Source organism: Clarias gariepinus, chromosome 2, assembly GCF_024256425.1.
Source record: "Clarias gariepinus isolate MV-2021 ecotype Netherlands chromosome 2, CGAR_prim_01v2, whole genome shotgun sequence".
NCBI lineage: Eukaryota > Metazoa > Chordata > Actinopteri > Siluriformes > Clariidae > Clarias > Clarias gariepinus.
Window position 1 is genome coordinate 4,400,715 of NC_071101.1, and position 23,306 is coordinate 4,424,020.

Sequence of the window (23,306 nt, forward strand, 5' to 3'; positions counted from 1 at the left end):
ATTATTATTGTACTTATTATATAGGCCTACACATGTATAGTAATTCTAAAGTATTGTCATTCAGTGTTTTTGGTAGAACTGGGATAGATTCCAACAATTAAGGTTTACACGACTGTTGAACATGCAATATAAAAACTTATTTGTATTTGTACTATAAACACAAAACAAGTAGCTTACTCTCCAACAGCAATTACAGCTAATTATTTATTGTTTACAGAAGCCTAACATAACACCACTAAACAAAACATAATTTGATTAAGTATAAGCTTGATTTGTAAAACAGTATTTGTTTAGTTACTTTAAAATGAAATGATTTACACATGCACATATATTGTTTATAAACTTACCGTCGTTGTTCATCCTGCTGCGTTTCTTCCAACAAAAAAGGTATTTCTATAGCTTACAGTTCATCTGCAATAAAGTAGGCAAACGCCACGTGATCTGCCGTGTTTAAAGAAGAAACGAGATCCCCAACGTGTCCGATTGACGGCTTCGTTTTCAGCTCCTCCCCGACTGCTTCCGGCTAATCTCACCGATCGGTCTGCACAGCAGGAGCGCCTTTTGTTTGGTCACGTGACTTTCCTGCCTTTCTGGCGTGTTCACCATTTGTGCACGCGTGAAGTCACTACGTCGTTGTATCAGAATGTACAGCGCGAGCACGCCCTGTGCTCGACACTGCGTTAGTTTGTGATAAACGGAGTAAAGACCGTGAACTCAGATCCGCTTCATAATAATGTAGAAAAGGATTTGTGATACTTTAACACAATGCTGAGTGGGTGAGTGTTAACTTTATACACCTCTATAAACTCTATAGAACAGCACTAATGATGAGTTTTAGTGTAATAACTAATCAGACTGATTAATAAACCTGAGTTTAGTATTTAGGATTTAAACCCTGATCACTAAACGACTGAACCTGACTCACTCCTGCATTAGAACTCATTAATACTCCAGTGTTTTTAACATTTATTAACTATTAACGCTGGTTAGTTTAGGTTATGAAATTATTCATCGTGTTTTTATCTTTTCATGGTGAGTCTGTATTTAAAGTCCTCGAGGGATGTTAGAGACTCATGATCTCACTAATACAGTAGTTCTTACAGGACACAGGACAGAGTTTACAGTCTACACGTTTCAGTGTGGTGTCACGCGTGGAAGTTTACAAAATACAGGACAGAGTTTATATTTCACATTTGTAACCACTAGAGGGTTGTCAAGACAAGGAAATAAAGACATTTCCAAAGAAATTGAAAAGCAGCCAAGGGGAAGTGTTTTACAACATTGTGTTTAGTTCCGTCATTCAAAATGATCTCAACCTCATTTTACTGTTAGTCATTATAACTACAGTAAATAAAAAAACAATGTTGTTCCAGTGGAGAATGTTGTTACAGTTATGTTCCAATTCTCATCCAGTGTTGGAAGTCTAAAGAGAGAGTACTTAGTGTGTTTACAGGATGATGTACAGGCAGGAGTGATCTTCAAGTGATTTTTAACACTTTAAATGTTTACAGAAATTTACTGCAGTCTCGGAGTCACGTGACCGCCGCGAGGGATGTAGCAGGTTTTTAGAGTTGCTCCGCAGTTTCCCCTTTTAAAATTTTATATTAATACTACAGATTTTATTTTTTGGTCGAAATCTTTATTAATCTGATAGTGATGACTTCGCTGAGGAAACAATCTGCAAAACAAGATCAAGGGCAGGCGAATATTCGGTCTGTCGACACCGAAGAACTCTCTCAGCTAGTTAAACTAGCAGTGGCTGACGCCATTAAGGATGTTATTCCTAAGTTTGTGGAAGACGTGGTGCAGCAACTTTCAGCTAAAACTCAGGCCTTGGTGACTGAACAACTTTCGGAATTCCGGAGTGATATGTTAGCCATTCGAGCGGATATTTCAAAGTGTATGGAGGGTATGGAAACAAGTAAAACCCGCCTGACAGAGGTCGATGGCCGATTCAATGCCTCAGCGGACAGGTTAACAGGAAGATGTGCCACTCTGGAGAACAAGGTAGCCGAATTAGAGGATAGATTGCGTAGAGATAATCTACGGATACATGGAATTCCTGAGAACTCTATTACGGCTAACCCTTTTACCTATTTGTCTGATGCTATTCCGAAATGGTTTCCGGAGCTTGGTTCGGTTGAAATTATGAGTGCACACCGAGTGGGTCCGACAAGGGGGGATGCCAACCGAAAACCTGTCCCACGTACTCTTATGTTGAAGCTACTTAGATCCACAGATAGAGATAAGATCTTGGGCGCCGCTCGGAAAACACCGATAGAGGTGGACGGGTCGGTTATCCGTTTCACCCCGGATTACAGCGCGCAAACTTTCAGCCGCAGACTGGCCTTTTCCAACGTGATGGCTGCTTTACAGAAACAAGGTTTTCGCACATTCTTGCTCTATCCTGCAAAGCTGAAGGTGATGCGAGGGGGAACCAGTCATGTTTTCAGCACACCACAGGAGGCCAAGGACTTCGCAGAGTCATTTAATGGCTGAGTACATTGATTACTGAAATAATATGAGGGATCTCTTTTTCTTCGTTGTTGACGACTGATGAGCCTAATGACAAATTTTTGCCATGCCCTTTAAATTGTGCTTGATCTTTTTTTTTTTTTTCCCATCCTTTTTGAATTTTTTTTTTCTTCCACTGACTTCAGGATGGATGGGTAGCTTTAGCATGGCTTGTTAGTTAAGTAGCCTACTAGCTACTTTGTGTTTATCTGCGAATGTCTGACCTGGGAATGTTATCGTTGTACTGTGGTATATTCCGGTTCTCAGTGAAGGGGGGAACTGTGGGGGTTTAGGTTTTTAGGTTTGATGATAGTACTCTACTCAAGGATCACGGGTCCAATGTTAAGGGATATGCTAAGCTCCTTAGGAGCGAACAGTTATTTGGTATGTTTATTGTTGGTTTGCTCTCTGACGTTCTTTGGAGGGCTGTGGGGTTATGGTGACAGATTTCTTTTGGGTGGGTGTGGATCTCTTTTTATGTTAATTTTTTACAGATTTCTTATGCCTGGTCTCTTGCACTGCTTATTGGATAAGGTTCTGTTTTAACTCGCCTTACAAACCGTAATACGTTTCCAGTTTTATGGCAAAGCTTCATGTAATTAGTTGGAATGTTAATGGGCTGAACGGCCAAGTTAAGCGAGCTGCTTGCTTGGACTTACTACGTAGGCGACAGGTTGATGTAGCCTTCATTCAAGAATCGCATTTAAAAACCCAAGATATTCAACGTTTTGCAAACAAATTCTATTATGTGGCTGCCTCTGCATCTTTAAACTCCAAAATTAGAGGTTCACTAATAGTACTGAAGCGCAGTCTTTCATTAAATATAGTGGGGAAGTATGGCAGTGACGATGGCAGAGTTTCATACATTAAAACCATTATTTCAGGTCATAAATTTGCTTTTATTTCTGTTTATGCACCTTCTCAATATGAACCAGATTTTTTCCCTAAACTAACTTCAGTTCTAGCTCAATTACACGACTTTTCACTCATTCTGGGGTCAGACATGAATGCTTGTATTGATTTGGCGTTGGATAAATCTGCGCAACATTCCTCCCATACGCAAATACGTGCATCAAGGGATATGATAGACACTCTATTAGCACTCAGTTTGGTAGATTTATATCGCATACTTAATCCCACCTCTAAACAGTACACTTTTTACTCAACCAGACACCAGACCTTTTCTAGAATAGATTATATATTAGCATCTCCTTCTTCTTTTTCTGAAATTCATAATGTTGCAATTATACCTTGCCCACTATCAGATCATAGTATTGTTTCAGCTCATTTTATGCTTATGAACACCCCCCCTAGAGCGTCACGGTGGCGTTTCAATACGTCTCTTTTGCAAAATGAAGAGTTTTGCACCTTCCTAAGAACTAACTTGAAAACTTTCATAGAGATTAATTCAGGTTCAGTGGATGACCCCAGGTTTTTATGGGATGCCATCAAGGGTTCAATCAGGAACTCAGCTATTTCTTTTTCATCTTATCTTAAGGAAAAGAGACTTAAGAAAATAAGTGAACTAGAAGACATTCTTGCCCGACTTGAGTCAGAACTACAGAACACACAGGTAGATGCCCTGTTGGGGAAAATATCTGTAACAAAGACTGAGCTGAATTCTCTATTGAGACAGAGGGCGGAATTCCTAATACATAGAACCAGAAGAAATTATTATTTCAATGGATCTAGACCGAGCCACTTGCTAGCCTTACGACTGAAACAGAATGAGAAATACTCTAATATCATGGCTATTCAAACACCTACAACCACTTTAACTGAACCTGGTGAAATTAATATGGAATTTAAAAATTTCTATTCTACCCTTTACTCTTCTGAAATAATCCTAAACACAGATCTCTGTCAAAACTTTTTCCATGACCTCAATCTTCCTACTCTTCCTAGTCACGACCTGGGGAAACTTAACGCTCCGATTACATTGGAGGAGTTGAGGAATGCTCTTGGTAGTATGAAGAAGGGAAAATCCCCTGGCTGGGATGGTATTCCACCTGAGCTATATCTTGTCTTTTGGGACATACTTGGTCCACCGCTGTTAGACATGATCAATACTGCTATTGACAAAGGAGCTTTCAATTCAGGAGTCAACACTGCAATAATTACATTATTACTTAAACCAAACAAGGACCCTTCACAATGTGGTAATTACAGACCCCTATCACTTCTGAATGGGGATGTGAAATTGTTTGCCAAAGTGCTTGCCTCACGACTTGAAGGATTTTTGACAAAATTAGTACATAATGATCAGACTGGATTTATTAAGAGCAGATTAGCGTCTGACAATATACGCCGGCTCCTACACATTATTCATGCAGCACATATGATTGATTTCCCTTGTTCAGTTCTATCGCTTGATGCTGAAAAAGCATTTGACCGTTTGGAGTGGGATTATCTTTGGGCTACTCTGGACACTTTTGGATTAGGCTCAGATTTTATTCGAATGATTAAGATCCTGTCTGCAAACCCCTCTGCTATGGTATACTCGAATAACATTTTCTCCTCTCAGTTTCCCATATCAAGGGGCACCCGTCAGGGCTGCCCCCTGTCTCCCCTACTTTTTGCCCTTTCACTTGAACCACTGGCTCAGAAAATTAGACAACACCCAGATATAGTCCCTATTTCCTTCAATAATACTGAACACCGTATATCATTATATGCAGATGATATTCTTCTTTATGTTGGTGACACAGGTTCCTCTCTTCCACATTTATTATTCACCTTTGATAAATTCAGCTCATTATCTGGATATAAGATCAATTGGACTAAGTCTTCATTAATGCACTTGAATTCAGTTCATTCTATTAGGCCTCTGCCTTCTAGTATTCCAGTGGTGAATCAGTTTAGATATCTCGGAGTTGATATTTCCCCTTCTATATTTCGCATTGCATCTCATAACTTTCAGAGCATATATAATCAAATTGAGAAGGATATAGAGCGTTGGTCAAAGCTTCCAAATTCTTTACAAGCCCGCATATCAGTAGTTAAAATGAACATTCTTCCCAGAGTAAATTTTTATTCTTCAATGATTCCCCTCCCTCCCTCTAAGGGTTATTGGGATAAATTACATTCTCTTATATCGAAATTTATATGGAATGGGAAGAGACCGCGTCTTAGAATAAAAACCCTTCAACGGGATAAGACACAGGGCGGATTGGGTTTACCAAACTTTAAGATGTACTTCTGGGCTTTTGTGCTTCGACCAATATCTACATGGTTTAACCCGGTATCCTCAGTCTCCTGGAAATTAATTGAGGAGAATATTTCTCAGCCCTATAGGCTTCAAGATTTAGTGTATTCTAATATACCACCTAAAGAGGCTAAATAACGTCTAGGCCCTATAATTTCCTACCTACTTAGGATTTGCCATACAGTAATGAACCATACTAAGGTAGATTTAAAATGGCATAAGCACTCTCCCGTATTTAATAGTTTTTCTCTACTTATTGGGAAAAAAACCATCTCTTTTCCATCATGGAGAAATAAGGGTGTGAATGTTTTTAATGACCTGTTTAATGAAGATGGTTTGCGTGCTTTTAGTGATTTACAAGCTAAATATGACCTACCCGGTACATCATTTTTCTTTTATTTGCAATTGAGATCGGCCATGAAGGCATATGGTGTCCCTTGGGGTGTTCCACTGCTGACCCATCCGTTGCATCAGTTATGTGCGCCACAAAAACAAACCCGTGGGTTGGTTTCCAAACTCTACAAATTTATCTCTGACCCTCGTACACCGCTGCCAGCAGAGAGTGTGTGGAGTAGGGATCTCACATTGGTTGGAGAGGTAGAAATTTGTTGGGACACAATATGGAAAAATTTATGACACCTCCAAAAATCCTGACCACCAATTAATACACTATAAATTTATACACAGGATGTATTTAACCCCCAGGAAGCTCTACGCTATGAAGATTATTACATCTCCTAATTGTGACCTTTGCACTCTCAATGCTGTAGGGTCATTTATGCACATGTATTGGGATTGTCCCAATGTGTCTGCCTTCTGGAAACAAATTTCCGCTACCTTGAGTGATTTGCTTGAGGTCACTGTCCCCCTTTCTCCTTCCCTACTCCTGCTCAATGACGATTCCAGTTTAGGACTCTCTCTCCAACAAAGGCGCATACTGTTGGCTGGACTCACTGCAGCTAAGAAAATGTTGGCATTGCGATGGCAGCCACCTCATGTTTTGTCATGGCAACGATGGGCCAACTCCTTGTTAGACATTGTTATGATGGAGAGATCCGTAGCCCGGATGCATGTAGCCAGTCAGAAAACAATCATTGCATGGGATGCAGCTTATAATCTGATCAAAGAACGAGTGCAGTGCAATTGTTCATAAGGAACTAGATGATTTATGTTTTTGTATTGTATTTACATATATTTTCTCTATTTATATCATACTCTGAGATCCAGGGCGGGATGGTTAGGGTGTCGCCAAGGGGGGGTTGGGGGGAGGGTTTTTGTTATTGTTATTGTTATTTTATTTTATATTGTCTTTACTGTGTATTTCATGGCTACTCTGTGTTGTACATGTCTCTGAATATACACAATAAAAATATTTGATCAAAAAAAAAGAAATTTACTGCAGTCTCAGAATCATTCAACCCCCTGAATAAAGTCCCTTATTAGAGCACAAATTTGTAAATCAGTTGTTGTCTCATGCACACGTTATGCAACTAATTAGATGCCTTAGATGTACTTGATTTAAAACACATCAAATACATCTGGACTTTCCAGAGATTTGTTCCAGAGATGTTTGACTTAACGTCAGAAATGGCTAAGTCAAAAGAGTTGTCCATAAAGGTAATAGAAGAGATAATTGTCTTGGACAAACAAGAAAAAGGATAAATAACCCGCTGGCTGATACAGAGAGAGAAAATGGATTTTTAACCTCTCTAATAAGACTTGCTTTTGCTTTACACACGTGGTCAGTGTTATAGTAAACAGTACACGCGTGCACGGATGTTGGCACCACGGATACATGGGTGACGATTACCCACAATTCCGCAGCACAAGTGAGAGGAAAAAAAACGTTGGTTCACTGATACATGATACTCGGTACTCGTAAACCAAGACTTGTTTATTTTCCAAGTCAAAATTTATTAAACATCTTTACTCGTCTTGAGGAACCCTGTGTTACTCGCAATCCGAGGTTTTACTGTATAGACAAATTTCAAAAAACATTCTTAACTGAATACATTTATTTGTTAGTATATTTATTTCTTTATATATTGACATCTTCTTCTGTTTCTTGTAGTAAATCTACACACACTGACGCACCATGACCAACTTTTCCTACATCTGCACCGTGTGGATCAGCGTCTGTGTGTGTAAGTCACATTTTTATCTTTTATTAAACAGATGAAACATAATGTTATTAAAATAACTGCTCTGTCCAGATTAATCTATATTATAATTTCCCGTCTCAGACCTCCTCTCTGCAGAACCTGAGATCAGTGTATCTGGCCCAGTGGGTTCTACAGCTGTCCTGCCGTGTCAACTGACGAGTGTAGACACTGACAGACTGTATATTAGATGGAGAATCGAATCTGAGTTTGTGTTTGAGCGACTGGATGTGGAGTCGTATCAGGGTGAGGGATATGAGGGTCGTGTGGACGTTCCTGTGGAGGAGCTGCGTAAGGGGAACTGTTCACTGGTGTTACACAATCTGACATTTACTGATACAGGAGTCTACACCAGCTACCAGACAGTGAGACACACCAAGAGATCTGTCCGTGTTAGGAGAGCAACAGTCCTGATCAACAGTGTTAATCTCTCAGTCTATGGTGAGTGTTAGATAAAGATGACAGAACACTGTGGTTTTGTTTTTTACATCTGAAGCATTTGCATTACACTAATACACTAGGTGTTTTCTCTATCATGCTGTTAATGATTCAACATATGATTAATTACTACAGTATAGAAAATGAATGAATGAATGAATGAGTTCTGAGTGTAAAAACTCCCTTTATTTCTCTCTATAATCTCCTGATACACTAATGCACTTATCCCAGTGTTTCACTAGTGCTTGGACACCATCAAGGTAAAATGTTTTTATAAGTATCCACAAGCAAATTAGTTGGTTTGGATACCATCAAAGATACCAAATAGACACAAACATCCAAATTATTCAATAAATATCAAAATTATCCTAAAATCATCAAAAGATCCAAATATCCAAATTAGAGGGTTTGGACACCATCAAGGTAGAAAGTTTTCTCAGTACACTGGAGCCATGATCTGACTTTTTTTCTTCATGTCTGAAACGCTGGCCTCCCAGGAACCCCTTTAACGCCCCAAACATGTGAAAATGTCTTAGAGTGAGGTCAGGACAATACGGGTGAACTTGCAGCCGAGTTCCTGTAACATGCAAGTAGTGAATAATTACTTATACATTTTACACAGACAGATGCGTCTCTTCCCCCAGTCAGCGACTAGATATCAGTCGTTTATGAAGGATCAGGTGTCCCACTCACTGAATGTTCACAGGAACGACTGCAGTGGGCTCAGAACCACTTCGACCAGGATAATCATTCACGGACGTACGGCCTGCTTTAAAACGTTTACAACATTCAAGTGTTTTACTGCAGCTAAGAGTCTCATCACCGTACTGGGATTAAAGTCTTCTGTAAATGTCAATCACTTTTACTCCTTCATTCACAGAGTAGTCCCAGTTTGACGTCACCTGTTCATATTCCAGTGACGTTCTTTAAATATTTAACACTGTTTATTATATTAAAATATAAGAGTTGTAGTATTACTGATGTACAGCATGTAAAGGTAAGACATGATCTACTCATTCACAGTAATAAGGAGGATTATTAGTGAGTCTGACCTACACACACCTCACCGTGTAAATCACTTTAACATCATCAACAACTGCACTTACACAGGATTTATGATTGTGTCAAGATGCTGTAGTAATTATTATTATAATTTTTTTTTTTTACTTTTAGTTTCCCCTCTTGACGAAACAGACAGCAGTATTTCATCAGCTCCCACAGGTGAGTCAGTATATCCACCTTCCCTGATTAATCACTTATTCAGTCTTTTTCAGAAAATTACAGGTGAGAGTAAGATGTTTTTTTAGTCCTCCTTCAGGAATGAAAGTGGGGAGTCGTATTAAATAATAATAATAATAATAATAATAATAATAATAATAATATATTATTAAATAATAATAATATATTATTAAATAATAATAATAATAATAATAATATAAATAATATATTTTCCAGAGTGTGGATTTGTGTGTCGGTGTGTTAACATACATATTTTATTTAATTACAATAAATAAAACTCATTTCTGTCTCTCTGCAGTAATGAAGAGTCCTCACCCACTGATCCTGGTCCTGTCCCTCGTCTCATGTTTACTGCACTGAGTTTATGTCCCTGACACTCAGTTAGTTGGACCTGATGAAGAATTCTGGAGAAGTGAAGCATCTTGAAGAACTTTATACAAGTCGAGTCGTCACTGTACAGCACCTCTGTGATCATCGTGAGGACTGAGAATCTCCACAGATGGTCATAATTACAGGGGTTTCTGTGTTTCTATATTAAATGATGTTATAGTGGTGTTTGTTATTAAGGTTAAAGTCGTCTGTCAGCAGGTCACAGCCAGTAGATTACTGAACTAAAGTCTTATTTATTAAGTGTTAAAGCACAGTTTGTTCTGCTGTTATAGTGAAATAATGAGGGACGTGAAGATTATTTTCCTGTAACAGTATACTGTGGTTTGACGTTTTGAAAGTTGTGTGTTGTAGAGTGAACTCAGCATTAGTGAGACTGGACTTTCTACCAGAACTGAACTTGAACAGGATTTTGTTCTGGAGGAACCAGTTTGTTCTTCTCACAGCGTGGTGTATCAAATGATCCAAACATCTGCACTTCACTCTGAGTTAAGCTGCTGTTACACTGCACAGTTACAGCAGATCTTTATTATCATTAACTCATTATTATTCTGTTTGTGACATTTTGCTTGTTTCTGACTTTGGTTCTGCAGGCGAGTTGGACTGGGTGGAGAAAAGTGTCAGGTGTGTTAAGTATCAGTGAGAATGAAAGGAAAGGTGTTCAGGACAGTGGTGAGACCAGCGATGATCTACGGCTTAGAGACAGTGGCGCTGAAGAAAAGATGTTGAGGTTCTCTTTGGGAGTGACAAGGATGGATAGGATCAAGAATGAGTTCATCAGAGGGACAACCCACGTTAGATGTTTTGGAGATAAAGTCAGAGAGGCCAGATTGAGGTGGTTTGGACATGTTCAGAGGAGAGATGGTGAATATATCGGTAGAAGGATGCTGAGGTTGGAACTGCCAGGCAGGAGGTCTAGAGGAAGACCAAAGAGGAGATTTATGGATGAAGTGAGAGAGGACATGAAGTTAGTTGGTGTGAGAGAAGAGGATGCAGAGGATAGGGTTAGATGGAGGCAAATAATTCGCTGTGGCGACCCCTAAAAGGAAACAGCCGAAAGACAAAGAAGATTTTTGTTATTAGATACAGTAAATAGTGTATAGATAGTGTATGTAGTGTATAGGGGTCAGGGATAACTAGGTGATTAAGGCATTGGACTATGGGTCTGAAGGTCTTGTGTTCAAATCCCATGACAACCAAATTGTCCCAGTTGGGCCCTTAAGCTTCAACTGCTCAAACATATAATGATGAATAATAATTACAGATAGTGTATAATAAGATAAAGATAATGTAAGTGGCCAGGGGTAGCTCAGTGGTTAAGGCATTGGACTATGGTTCAGAAGATCCCAGGTTCAAACCCCACAACCACTAAGTTGCCACTGTTGGGCCCTTGAGCAAGGCCCTTAACTCTCAACTGCTCAGATGTGTAATTAGAAAAAAATGTAAGTTGCTTCGGATAAGAGTGTCTGCCAAATGCCTAAATGTACAGATAGTGTATATAGTGTATGACTAAATACTGGTTTGCTTCATCTCCTTTTCCTCTTGGTCTTTGATTAGATTGGCATTAAGGGAAGAGAGTATATTCTTGTTCTTTTTCTTTTCTTTCCTTTCCCATCATCACATCCCCAGTGAGCGTGTCACATTAAACATTCTTACAGCACTGCTCTCTTCTCCTGATCAATGATTCTTCTTCATTATACACAGTGTAACACAAAACTGAGCTGGAAATTGTAGAGTGTAAATCCAGTCTCTTGAAGTGTGTGTGGTAGAGCAGTGAGACTAAAACATACAGGCCAGTGGACTCCAGGACTAGGGTTAAGACCTGCTCATCTAAAGGGATGTGGTGCCATCTAGTGGTGGAAAAGAGAACAAATAGAACTGGCCTTTAAAGATTATGGACAAAGATCAGCTCTTTAGTGTTCATTCTCAACACCAACCTTCTTCTTTATTTTGGTTTTCATTTGTAATAAAGATTATAATTGAGAAGTTTGAGTGTTCTCGCTTATCCACAACACTACATGTGAGATATGAGGAATTTCCAATAACAATAACACAATGCAAAGACTTCTATTATAAACACTGCTGTCCAGTTATTTTGTAATAGTAACAAATCCAAAAGACCCTTTAAGTGATCAAATCAAAAGCTATATAATTTTCATAAACACATGCTTTTATTCCTGATCCTTAAGCACTGTTTGTAGTAATAACAAAGATATCTATATTAATAAATCTATATTCTCTAATTGATTTAATAACAATATTACATTACATTACATCCTCAGTGGATCAAATAGAAAAAGAAAATGCATGTCAGTGTTTAACCTGTCTAAATTCTATCTGGAGTAAAGAAACTCTAACTATTTGGCTTAATGAGTTATTTAAAGATGATCCCAGGTGACGTAACCTCTTCAAAAAAATCAATGTCTGGTGCATAAAATAATGATTAGAACATTTCTGCCATCTTAATCTATCAGTGCTTATCAGTGCTTGGGGCAGTGGTGGTGGCTCAGTATGTTACAGCTTTGAGTTACGGATCAGAAGGTTGGCAGGTCGAGGCCCCGCTGCTCCAGGGTTATAATGACTGACCCTGTTTACTAACAAGAAGCTGGGAAATGTAAAGGATAAAGAATTTCACTGTGCAGTGATGTATGTGTGCCAAATAAAGGCTAGACTTAGCTGAACTGAGCCATCAAAACATAAATAATCTACATAAACATTAGTAATTAAATACTGATATTTAATAGTACTGTAGTTTTGCATGACTACGCTCCAGTCTCTCTCTCTCTCTCTCTCTCTCTCTCTCTCTTACTCTCTGTAGGTGATGCAGGAATGAAGAGTTCTCACCCAACATCAGAACATTTCCATCATTTCTACACTCATGTTCACTCCTCAAGCTCTTCATCAGTGTCCCCTAGAGCCGTGTACAGGACTGTGTTTCAATCCCACACTAATGGACAAAATGTGCTTTCATAACAACACAGTTCTGTGGTCCTGACCCACCAGTACCTGAGAGACATGCCGCTGATGTCCAACTATTAATGTCTAATTAACTCACAAAATGTAAACCCTGTGACTATAAACCATTTAGGTAGAGCTGATGAAGCCTTTCAGATGAGAAATGCTGTGTTCCTCAACTGTACCTGTTGTTACTAAATCCTACAACTACGAGCGACCTGGGTGATTGAGAATCTACACAAAGAGTAAAGATGTTTCTAGATTAGATCAGATCTTATAGCAGTGTTTGTTAGGAGGGTTACTGTTGGAGATCAGAAGGTCACACAGTATCTTACTGAACTAAGAGGATTAACCATTAGGCATTAAAGCACAATTTCTGCTGATGTAGTTAAATAATTTTTACATTATAATGATAATAAGATTTCTAAAAGATTCATTGCTGTTAATCCAAAGCAAGTTGCCAATGAAGCCATTTTTAAGTTTATTTACAGAACGCGACCAACAACAAAACAATCTGTTCATGTGGACGATGTCATACAAATCTGTCCGTTTGAATTAACTGTTGCTATTGAAAAAAGTGTGTGTGTGTGTGTGTGTCACATACACAGTCACACAGGGTATAGGGTCAGGGGTAGCTCAGTGGTTAAGGCATTGGTTTACGGTTCTGAAGATCCCAGGTTCAAACCCCACAACCACCAAGTTGCCACTGTTGGGCCCTTGAGCGCGACCCTTAACCCTCAACTGCTCAGATGTGTAATGAGATAAAAATGTAAGTCGCTTTGGATAAGAGCGTCTGCTAAATGTCACACACAGTATTTAAAGTGAAATGCTCGTATGACTGCTGTTGACTTCAATATTCCAAAAAATTTGAGAATAATAAATAGCAGAATAAGATAAAAATAGAGAAGAAGTTAATGTTAATGAATATATAATAAAAAAATATATAGTAAAATTAAATATAATAGAAATGTAATGCATAGTAGAACCGTGTTATGTGCAAGATTGCAGTTCAGGTTAAAGTTTGCGGAAATGTGCAGATGTTCCCTGTTATTCCTCTGTAGTTGCCATCGGCACATGATCTGCACATCCCCTTTTGTTCTTAATGATCAGCACTAATACACTTCTCCTCTTCAGACTTTATTATTTCTCCTCTTCAGAGCGTACACACCGAGACCCAGTAACACCAATCCGGGCAAAACGAGGATCCACAAGTAATGATGGTTCCGTCCTCTGTTATCTGCAGAGAGAGAAATTCATCGCTGTAAATAGTTGATGCTCAGTGCAAAGACATTATACATTTAATTTCTTTTAAACACATTATTGTGACATTTTTGAATTACAAAAGTTTAGATCTTGAGATTTATAAAGGTTACTGAGAAAACATGGAGAAAACAAATATGCGTTCACACACACACACACACACACACACACACACACACACACACACACACACACACACCCATCCCCCAGTAATCAGTTACATTACAGCGTTACTTCTGATAAAAGTAATTCGTACTTTTCCATTGCAGAAAATCAGGGCTTGTAGGACGACTTTCTCACACACACACACACACACACACACACACACACACACACACACACACACACACTAATGAATTGGGAGTCACTGCTGTCTGGCTCACAGATTATATAAATTGTCTGAATAACGGATTACATTTTTTAAAAAATGACTGAGTATTTAAATGGCGGACCTAACGTGTTAGATTACTCGTTACATCAAAAAAGTAATCCATGTTACACCCAACACTGCTGGTCATTTTCCAAATCCTGGTCACAGCTAGTATTAACAATATTAATCTGTTATTAATCTGATTCTGTTAGTCTTGACGTCATTACGTTATGTTCGCTTCACGTCTCCTGATTCACCAACATTTCTCATTTCTTTCATTTAGTTTATTTACTCACTCATCTTCTGTACCGCTTTATCCTGTATTCAGGGTCTCGGGGGGCCTGGAGTCTATGACAGAAGGCTTAGGGCACGAGGCGGGGTACAGCCTGGACAGGGTGCCAAGGCATCGCAGGGCACACACACACACCCATTCACACACCACGGGCAATTCGGGAACCAATTAGTCTAACCTACGTGTCTTTTGGACTGTGGGAGGAAACCGGGGTATCCAGAGGAAACCCACCAAGCACGGGAAGAACATGCAAACTCCATGCACACAGAGACGGGAATCGAACCCAGACCCTGGAGGTGCAAAGTAACAGTGCTAACCACTACACCACTGTACCGCCCTAAATACAGTTCTTATTTATATATAAACTATAATATTAGTGTTATATTAGAGTCCTCACCCTCTCGCTCAAACACAATCTCAGATTGGTTCCATCTAATATACTGTGTGTCAGTGTCTACACCCGTCAGTTCACACGGCAGGACAGCTGTAGAACCCACTGGGCCAGATACACTGATCTGACTTAGAGCAGAGACGAGGTCTGAAATATATAAATATAAATCTAGATAAATCACTTCTATTAAGGACTTTATGTTTTATTTATTATTTATTTACTGACCCACACAGATGCAGATAACAGAAAAGAAGGTCATGACTCCAACTATGTCCTCCTGGTCTGCAGATGTTATATGAAATAAATAATTGAATAAACAAATAAATAAATAAATAAATAACATTATATAAACTGCTTCTTGATATGAGTTTACCATTTTTCTAAAATTTGAAGTATTATCTATTCACATGGTTTAATATAATATATAACATCATATTAAACAACACAGAGGTTTGCATTCAAGCCAAGCTCGCTAAAGTCATGTGAGTGTGAATTAGCAGCTGTGTTTACACTTTAAATCACATCATCACATTAAAGTTACACAAATCCTTCAACAAAACATCAAGCAGATCCGAGTTTCCTCTCCTTCACAACTTCACACACACTTACAGCAGCAACTCTCTGGGTGGAGGAGTGTGTGTGTGTGTGTGTGTGTGTGTGTGTGTGTGTGTGTGTGTGTGTGTGTGTGTGTCTCTACAGCGGGACTGTGTGACTTATACTAACAGGAAACTGAACGCACGATGACGTGAAATGCAGAATCTCAACCTGACTAAGCGTCTGCACAGGTCCAGTTCCTCACGGATTCAAGTTTCTCATTTGAAGCTGTGGTTTGAGAAATGATAAACTAAAGTACACAAGATTCCCTCTGATCTTTGTACTGCTTTAACATTAGTAATACTGTACATTTCAATAGACTATTAGGAGTGACTTCTGCTTGGCTGGTATGAAAGTCTGCACCAATCCTGATACTTTTTGGATAAAATTAGACACCCCTGTTTTACTCACTCACTCATCGTCTATACCACTTTATCCTGTATTCAGGGTCGCGGGGGTCTGGAGCCTATCCCAGGAGACTACAAGGTGGGGTACACCCTGGACAGGATGCCAATCCATCGCAGGGCACACACTCATACACACACTCACACACTCTGTCACACACTACGGGCAGTTTGGGAACGCCTAATGCAGAATGCTACATTACCCTACATTATATACACAAATATGTAAAGATGCTGCGTCATCACTTTCAGTTCTTTATTGGATGGAGTGATCTTGTCCTCACACACACCTCTATAAAGCCAGGGTCCTACCTCTATCTGCTTTAATAAAGTCCACTGCAGTAAAGTCTCAGATAGTCAGTATTTATTCTGATTTTAACCCTGGCGTCTCTGTCATGGTGGAAAACTGTTTCATTTCCACTTCGTGTGCAAAAACCACTTTTACTTCTCCTTTTAATTTACTCTTTTCAGTTTGATATACATTGTTACTCCCAAACCCTGATCGCCCACAAGCCACATTCCCTCCACAGAGTCTGTGTTTGTCCATTTTATTGCTGAACCCCTACATTATACATGATACACACACACACGCACACACACACACACACACACACACACACACACACACACACACACACACACACACACACACATCAAGGTGATGATGTCACTTATAGTAGTTTTGTTTGTTCAGAAACTCTCTCTGTTAATAAAATATAATTTAACACTTTGTCAGGTTCACATTCTCTCATTATTTTGGCATTTACAAGGTTAAAACTGACTGTCAGAATTTATATACTGTATTTCAGTAAAGCTGAATTATTATTATTTCTAGAAGTAGTTTGATTTACTAATTTTGCTTAGAATTGTGGCAAAAATATGTTTCTATTGTAGAAATCAGTGAAAGTCATGTGATACGTCCTGTAACATCTACAAATATATTACAGTTTGGTTTAACAATTATTATATTTAATATATAACAGTGTAAATGAACATACAGAGCAGGATTATAGATCAGTAGTTAAATATGAAAGTCAGGTTATGAGCTCCTGAAGTTCTCTTCATTCATCTTTGGGTGTCACATGAGAGTCTGTTACATACCTCTGTTCTCTGTAGATCAGCTTATACTGTATTACACCCAGCAGAAGTAAAATATCAAAATATGAAATATAAATACACAAATATACAAATATGTCAGTGTAAAAAGCTATGTCATACATGTAAATACTATTATAGTATCTGAAACATTGTACAGTTTAGATCATTTAGTGTAAATCCAGCTTTAAACTGTATAATTTCCAGACCAGGTTTGTCTCGTATAATGTGATCAGTAATGATAATAAAGAGCTGCTGTAACTGTGCAGTGTAACACCAGCTTAACTCAGAGTAAAGTGCAGATGTTTGGATCATCTGATACACCACGCTGTGAGAAGAACAAACTGGTTCCTCCAGAACAAAATCCTGTTCAAGTTCAGTTCAGGAAGAAAGTCCAGTCTCACTAATGCTGGGTTCTGACAGGAAAGTGTGTAAAAGCTGCAGTGTGTAGTTTACTGTGTGTGATTGAAACACACAGTCCTGTACACAGCTGTAGGTCACACTCATGTTTCTCCACAGAAGAGCTGGACGAGTAAACATGAGACGAGGGACAGGACCAGGACCAGTGGGTGAGGACTCTTCATTACTGCAGAGAGACAGAAATGAGTTTCAGTTATTATATTTAACAAGAATATGTACACACACATTCAGTAAAATTCTAGGGACAGAGATTCAATTTAATGCAATTCACAAAATAAAAAAAAAAAAAAAAAGAAAGAAATGCATGAGGAAATATACTGTATATGAATCAAAATGATCAGATTGTGCCAGAAAATTCTATGGCAGGAGCGTTAAAGATGTTCTGGGACCCTTAAAATCTCTTGTTGGTTGGTCTATTTATTTATTTATTGTCACAAATCTGTAGATGATTAATTAATAAAATCCGGTTGTTTTCCAGAGAAGGTTCAGTAGATACTGACTCACCTGTTGGAGCTGATGAGAGACCTCTGGGTGTGTCTTCACCACGGGAAACTAAAAGTAAAAAATACATAAAAAACACTGCATCATCGTTAACAATCATAAATCCTCTGTAAGTGCACTTCTCCATGAAGATGAAATACGAGCAGCGTTCAAGTCAAACCGGGAATGAAGGCGTAAAAGTGATTAACATTTACAGAAGACTTTAATCACAGTACGGTGATGAGACTCTTAGCTGCAGTAAAACATCTGTACAGTGCAAACATTTTTAAGAACGTCCGTGAATGACGATCCCGGGCTGAGGTCCCGCCACCCCCCCCATACAGTCCTGACCTCACTACAAGTCAGTTCCTGGGAGGCCGGCGTGCCGTGAAGCAGTCCAATCATGGCTCCAGTGTAGTGAGAAAACGTTCTACCTTGATGGTGTCCAAGCTCTAGTGAAACACTGGGATAAGTGCATTAGTGTATCAGGGGATTATATAGAGAAATAAAGGGAGTTTTTACTCTCAGCACATTGGTCTGTTATTCTGGACCGTTACCAAAAGTCCCGCTTTGACTTGAACACCCATCATATTTTCCTTAATTAACAGATAATAGAATAAAAAACTAGTGCACTTCTGTAATGCAAATGTTACCAAGAACAAAAAAACACACAATGTTCTGTCTCCATCTAACACTCACATGTAGTGCAGAAACAGTGTGTGTTCTACTGAGACCAACTCACTCACCACAGACAGAGAGATTAACATGGCTGATCGAAACCACTTTGAAGTTCACAAATCTGGTGTGTCTCACTGTCTGGTAGCTGGTGTAGACTCCTGTATCAGTAAATATCAGATTGTGTAACACCAGTGAACAGTTTCCCTTACGCAGCTCCTCCACAGGAACGTCCACACGACCTTCATATCCCTCACCCTGATATGCTTCCACAACCTGTCGCTCAAACACAATCTCAGATTCGAAGCGCCATTTTATGTTCAGTATGTCAGTGTCTACACTCGTCAGTTGACACGGCAGGACAGCTGTAGAACCCACTGGGCCAGATACACTGATCTCAGGTTCTGCAGAGAGGAGGTCTGAGACGGGAAATTATAATATAGATTAATCTGGACAGAGCAGTTATTTTAATAACATTATGTTTCATCTGTTTTATAAAAAATTAAAATGTGACTTACACACACAGACGCTGATCCACACGGTGCAGATGTAGGAGAAGTTGGTCATGGTGCGTCAGTGTGTGTAGATTTACTACAACAAACAAATATATTCATACAACTGAGTTCTTCTTAAAATCTGTCTATAATTTCTAATTTAATTTTAATTGTTAACTAATTATGTATAATACAATATTTAACAAATATTATAACCAACATGAAAGATTGCATTCAAAGCCATTTCAGCTGCTTCACACATAGAATGTTAAAATAAACAGCACTGAGGAGACTCGATTAACAGGTGACACATTAGTCATTCAGACATTACAGTAGTAATCTAATCTAATCTAATCTAATCTAATCTAATCTAATCTAATGCCATAATTCAGAGTGTTTCTGTAGATGATTGACAGTTTGCTTGACTTTGATGTTCCTTTACAGCATTTCTGTAGTTAAACACAATATTGTGTAAGCAGCTAGAATGTGTTTACTGTTTCTATTTATGATTAATGTTGAATATACTGTATGTAACTGCTGAATGAATATCTAAACTCTATGAGTGTTGTGTAATTAGTGCACTAAGTGAAGTTCTGAGTTGTGTAAGAGCTGTGATATAGAGTTTATAGAGTTATATAAAGTTCACACTCACCCTCTCTTCATGTCTCAGACACTGTGTTCACACTTTAAATCACATCATCACATTAAAGTTACACAAATCCTTCAACAAAACATTAAGCAGATCCGAGTTTCCTCTCCTTCACAACTTCACACACACTTACAGCAGCAGCTCTCCGGGTGGAGGAGTGTGTGTGTGTCTCTCTACAGCGGGACTGTGTGACTTTTATACTGCACTAACAGTAACCCGCGCACGGAGTGACGAAGGTGCGGCTTTAAGTAAAAGGTAGCAGGTACTAGTAATTTGATACAAGGGTGGGACAGCTTTGCAAAGTAATCTTTTTAGGTTGCCAGATCCTCGGATTTACGCCCTTAATCGAACACTTTGAAACCAGGTTTATTTTCAGAGATAAGTCTGTTGAGAAACACTAATATTTATGTCCTGACATTTTATCATGTGTTTATTTTCTTGTCTTATTGAACTGTACAAATACATTAACTTCCCCTAAACATGACATTTATCACATGTTTCCTTGTTAAACACTACATATGTATTATAAATGTGTTTCTAAAGTATAACACACTCAGGTTGAAGTTCTTCTGACTCTGATTTCACTCCATAGGTAATGACAGTGTGATGACCAAAGTCACACTCAGATTAAGATGAAAATCACATTTTACACCCACTGTAGTACTGGATCAGTTCTTTATTAATATAGGTTTAGAGATGTGGCGTTTTTTTTTTTTCTCTCGTAGGAATGACATACAAATGATGATTATTAAGTGAATGGGGAACTACAGGACCGGACTTGGTGATTCTCCACCCATTCAAGTGCTATTTGTATTCCTGTTAGTTCAGAACTGTATACTGACAGTTGGTCTGTTATTCTTTCTTTAGCTGATATTTTGTGTTGTGGGATGTAGAACGCTGCCCCTGTTCGTCCCGTACCTGGGTTTCTTATTAATTTCTTATTTCCTATTGTTTTTATATGGTTTTGCAATATTAACAAGCATGGGATGTGTGTTGGGTTGTCCTTAATTTTTTACAGGGTCCCGCCTGTCCACCGCGGTTAAGTTGGTTAGACTTTCGCCACACATTCAAGATTATCTCATCTGTTTAGAAGGAAATAAATACCCAAAAACGACAATTCGCATATTTTCTCACTCTGGAGCTAAATCTTTCAGAAACGCTGCTTACCGCCGCTTTATAGCGATGGAGTCACCAAGGGACAGTCTAAAAAGTGCATGACCAAGACTCAACCGTTTATTTACAGAAGAATACACAAGACTACAGAGAAATACCTCACAGGACATCAAACATATTACACTGTTAGGCTACAGTATGGATTATTTGTTTATGTGCTTGTTTGTTTAATTTATTAATAATTATTTTAATGTACATTATAAAATAAATAATTAAACAGACAATTCTTGTGCCAATAAAACAGATACATTTTTAAATGAGAGTCGGGCAGTTTTTATAACTGTACTATAATTCACTCTGTCATTTTTAATAACTACAACCATTCCCTTTGCAATATTCAGTTTAATAGATATATTTTAAATTTTTATTTTAAAAAAATATGGATTTTCAATAGCTTTTTTGTTAAGTGGAATACACATGTAAAACCAGTGGTACTATAATCCACTCTATCATTGCTAATAACTACAACCATTCGTTTTACAATATTCAGTTTAATATTTTTTTAATTAATTTTTTCCTATAAATGTATATTAATTTTCATTTTTTAAAATTACGAATTTTCAAAAGCTTTTCCATTAAGTGGGTTACACATGTAAAACCAATTGTACTATAATCCACCCTATCATTGCTAATAACCACAACCATCCCCTTCGCAATATTCAGTTTAATTTTTTTTTTATTAATTAATTTTTTTTTATTTAAAAAACTATCAATTTTCAATAGCTTTTTCATTATGTTGATTACACATGTAAAACCAATTGTATTATAATCCACCCTATCATTGCTAATAACTACAACCATTGGTTTTACATGTGTAACCCACTTAACGAAAAAGCTATTGAAAATTCATTTTGTAAAAAATTAATAAGAAAATTATTAAACTGAATATTGCAAAGTGAATGGTTGTAGTTGTTATCAATGATAAGGTGGATTATAATACAATTGGTTTTACATGCGTAATCCACATAACGAAAAAGCTATTGAAAATTCATAATTTTTTAAAATTTAAACATTATAGGAAAAAATTAATAAAAAAATATTAAACTGAATATTGTGTCCCCTTGTTTGTTAGTACCTAAACAAGACTCTACTTACCGTTTTTGCACAGACTACCGCAAAATAAATAGTGTGACAAAGCCAGACTCCTTTCCTTTACCCAGAATGGAGGACTGTGTGGACAAAATTGGTTGTGCCCATTTCATCACAAAACTTGACCTTCTAAAAGGGTATTGGCAAGTGCCATTAACCGCCCGTGCTTCTGAGATTTCTGCCTTTGTGACCCCTAATAACCTGCTGCAATACTCTGTAATGGCCTTCGGGATGCGCAATGCTCCCGCGACATTCCAAAGGTTGATGCAACAAGTGTTGTCGGGTATCCCTAACTGTGAAGCCTACTTGGATGATGTAGTGGTTTTTTCGCACACTTGGGAAGAGCATCTAAGTAGCCTCGATCAAGTTTTTAGGCAGCTGGCCAACGCTTCACTAACTCTTAATCTGAGGAAGTGTGAGTTTGCAAAAGCAGTGGTTACCTATTTAGGTAAAAAGGTAGGTCAAGGTCAAGTAAAGCCTGTAGAGGCCAAGGTAGAAGCTATCTTGGAGTTTCCTATACCCCGTAATAAAAGGGGATTGAGACGTTTCCTTGGAATGGTGGGGTATTATAGGAGCTTTTGTAGAAATTTTGCTTCAGTAGTCACCCCTTTGACTGACTTGCTCAGTACTGCCCGGAAGTTTGTATGGTCTCCTGAGTGTAATTTTGCCTTCAGTGCTGCTAAGGATCTCTTAAGTAGTGCTCCTGTCCTTTCTGCTCCTTGTTTTACTCTCCCGTTCAGACTGCAGGTAGATGCCAGTTCCTCAGGTGCTGGAGCTGTGCTGCTGCAGGAAGATGCTGATGGTGTAGAACATCCTGTATGCTACTTTTCTAAGAAGTTCACCAACGCTCAGCAAAATTACAGTACGATTGAGAAGGAGACCTTGGCCCTGGTGTTGGCGTTACAACATTTCGAGGTTTACCTTGGTGGTAGTAATCATGTCGTCACTGTCTATACAGATCATAACCCACTTGTTTTTCTGCATAGGATGCGAAACTCAAATCAGCGTCTGATGAGGTGGTCC

The 23,306-nt window shown here is 38.4% G+C and overlaps 2 protein-coding genes across 3 annotated transcripts in view; one reads left to right on the top strand and one right to left on the bottom strand.

The window, feature by feature from the left end:
* The first annotated feature begins 676 nt into the window (after positions 1-676).
* Positions 677-23,306, top strand: part of LOC128518030 (CD276 antigen homolog) — a 56,597-nt gene continuing 33,967 nt past the window's right edge. The window contains exons 1-5 of one of the 2 annotated variants that reach the window (XM_053491157.1): positions 677-776; positions 7,791-7,863; positions 7,963-8,319; positions 9,490-9,537; positions 9,854-11,968. In XM_053491157.1, the coding sequence (XP_053347132.1) occupies positions 7,815-7,863; positions 7,963-8,319; positions 9,490-9,537; positions 9,854-9,915 (516 nt within the window). In that variant the 5' untranslated portion in view covers positions 677-776; positions 7,791-7,814 and the 3' untranslated portion in view covers positions 9,916-11,968. Of the gene's footprint in view, positions 777-7,790; positions 7,864-7,962; positions 8,320-9,489; positions 9,538-9,853; positions 11,969-23,306 lie in introns of those variants that run through there. The other variant, XM_053491156.1, reaches the window with a different exon arrangement.
* The window catches only part of LOC128518033 (butyrophilin subfamily 2 member A2-like), a 127,601-nt gene continuing 118,243 nt past the window's right edge, over positions 13,949-23,306 (bottom strand). The window contains exon 4 of the mRNA XM_053491161.1: positions 13,949-14,134. The gene's annotated coding sequence lies outside the window, so the exon portion shown is untranslated. The remainder of the gene's footprint in view (positions 14,135-23,306) is intronic.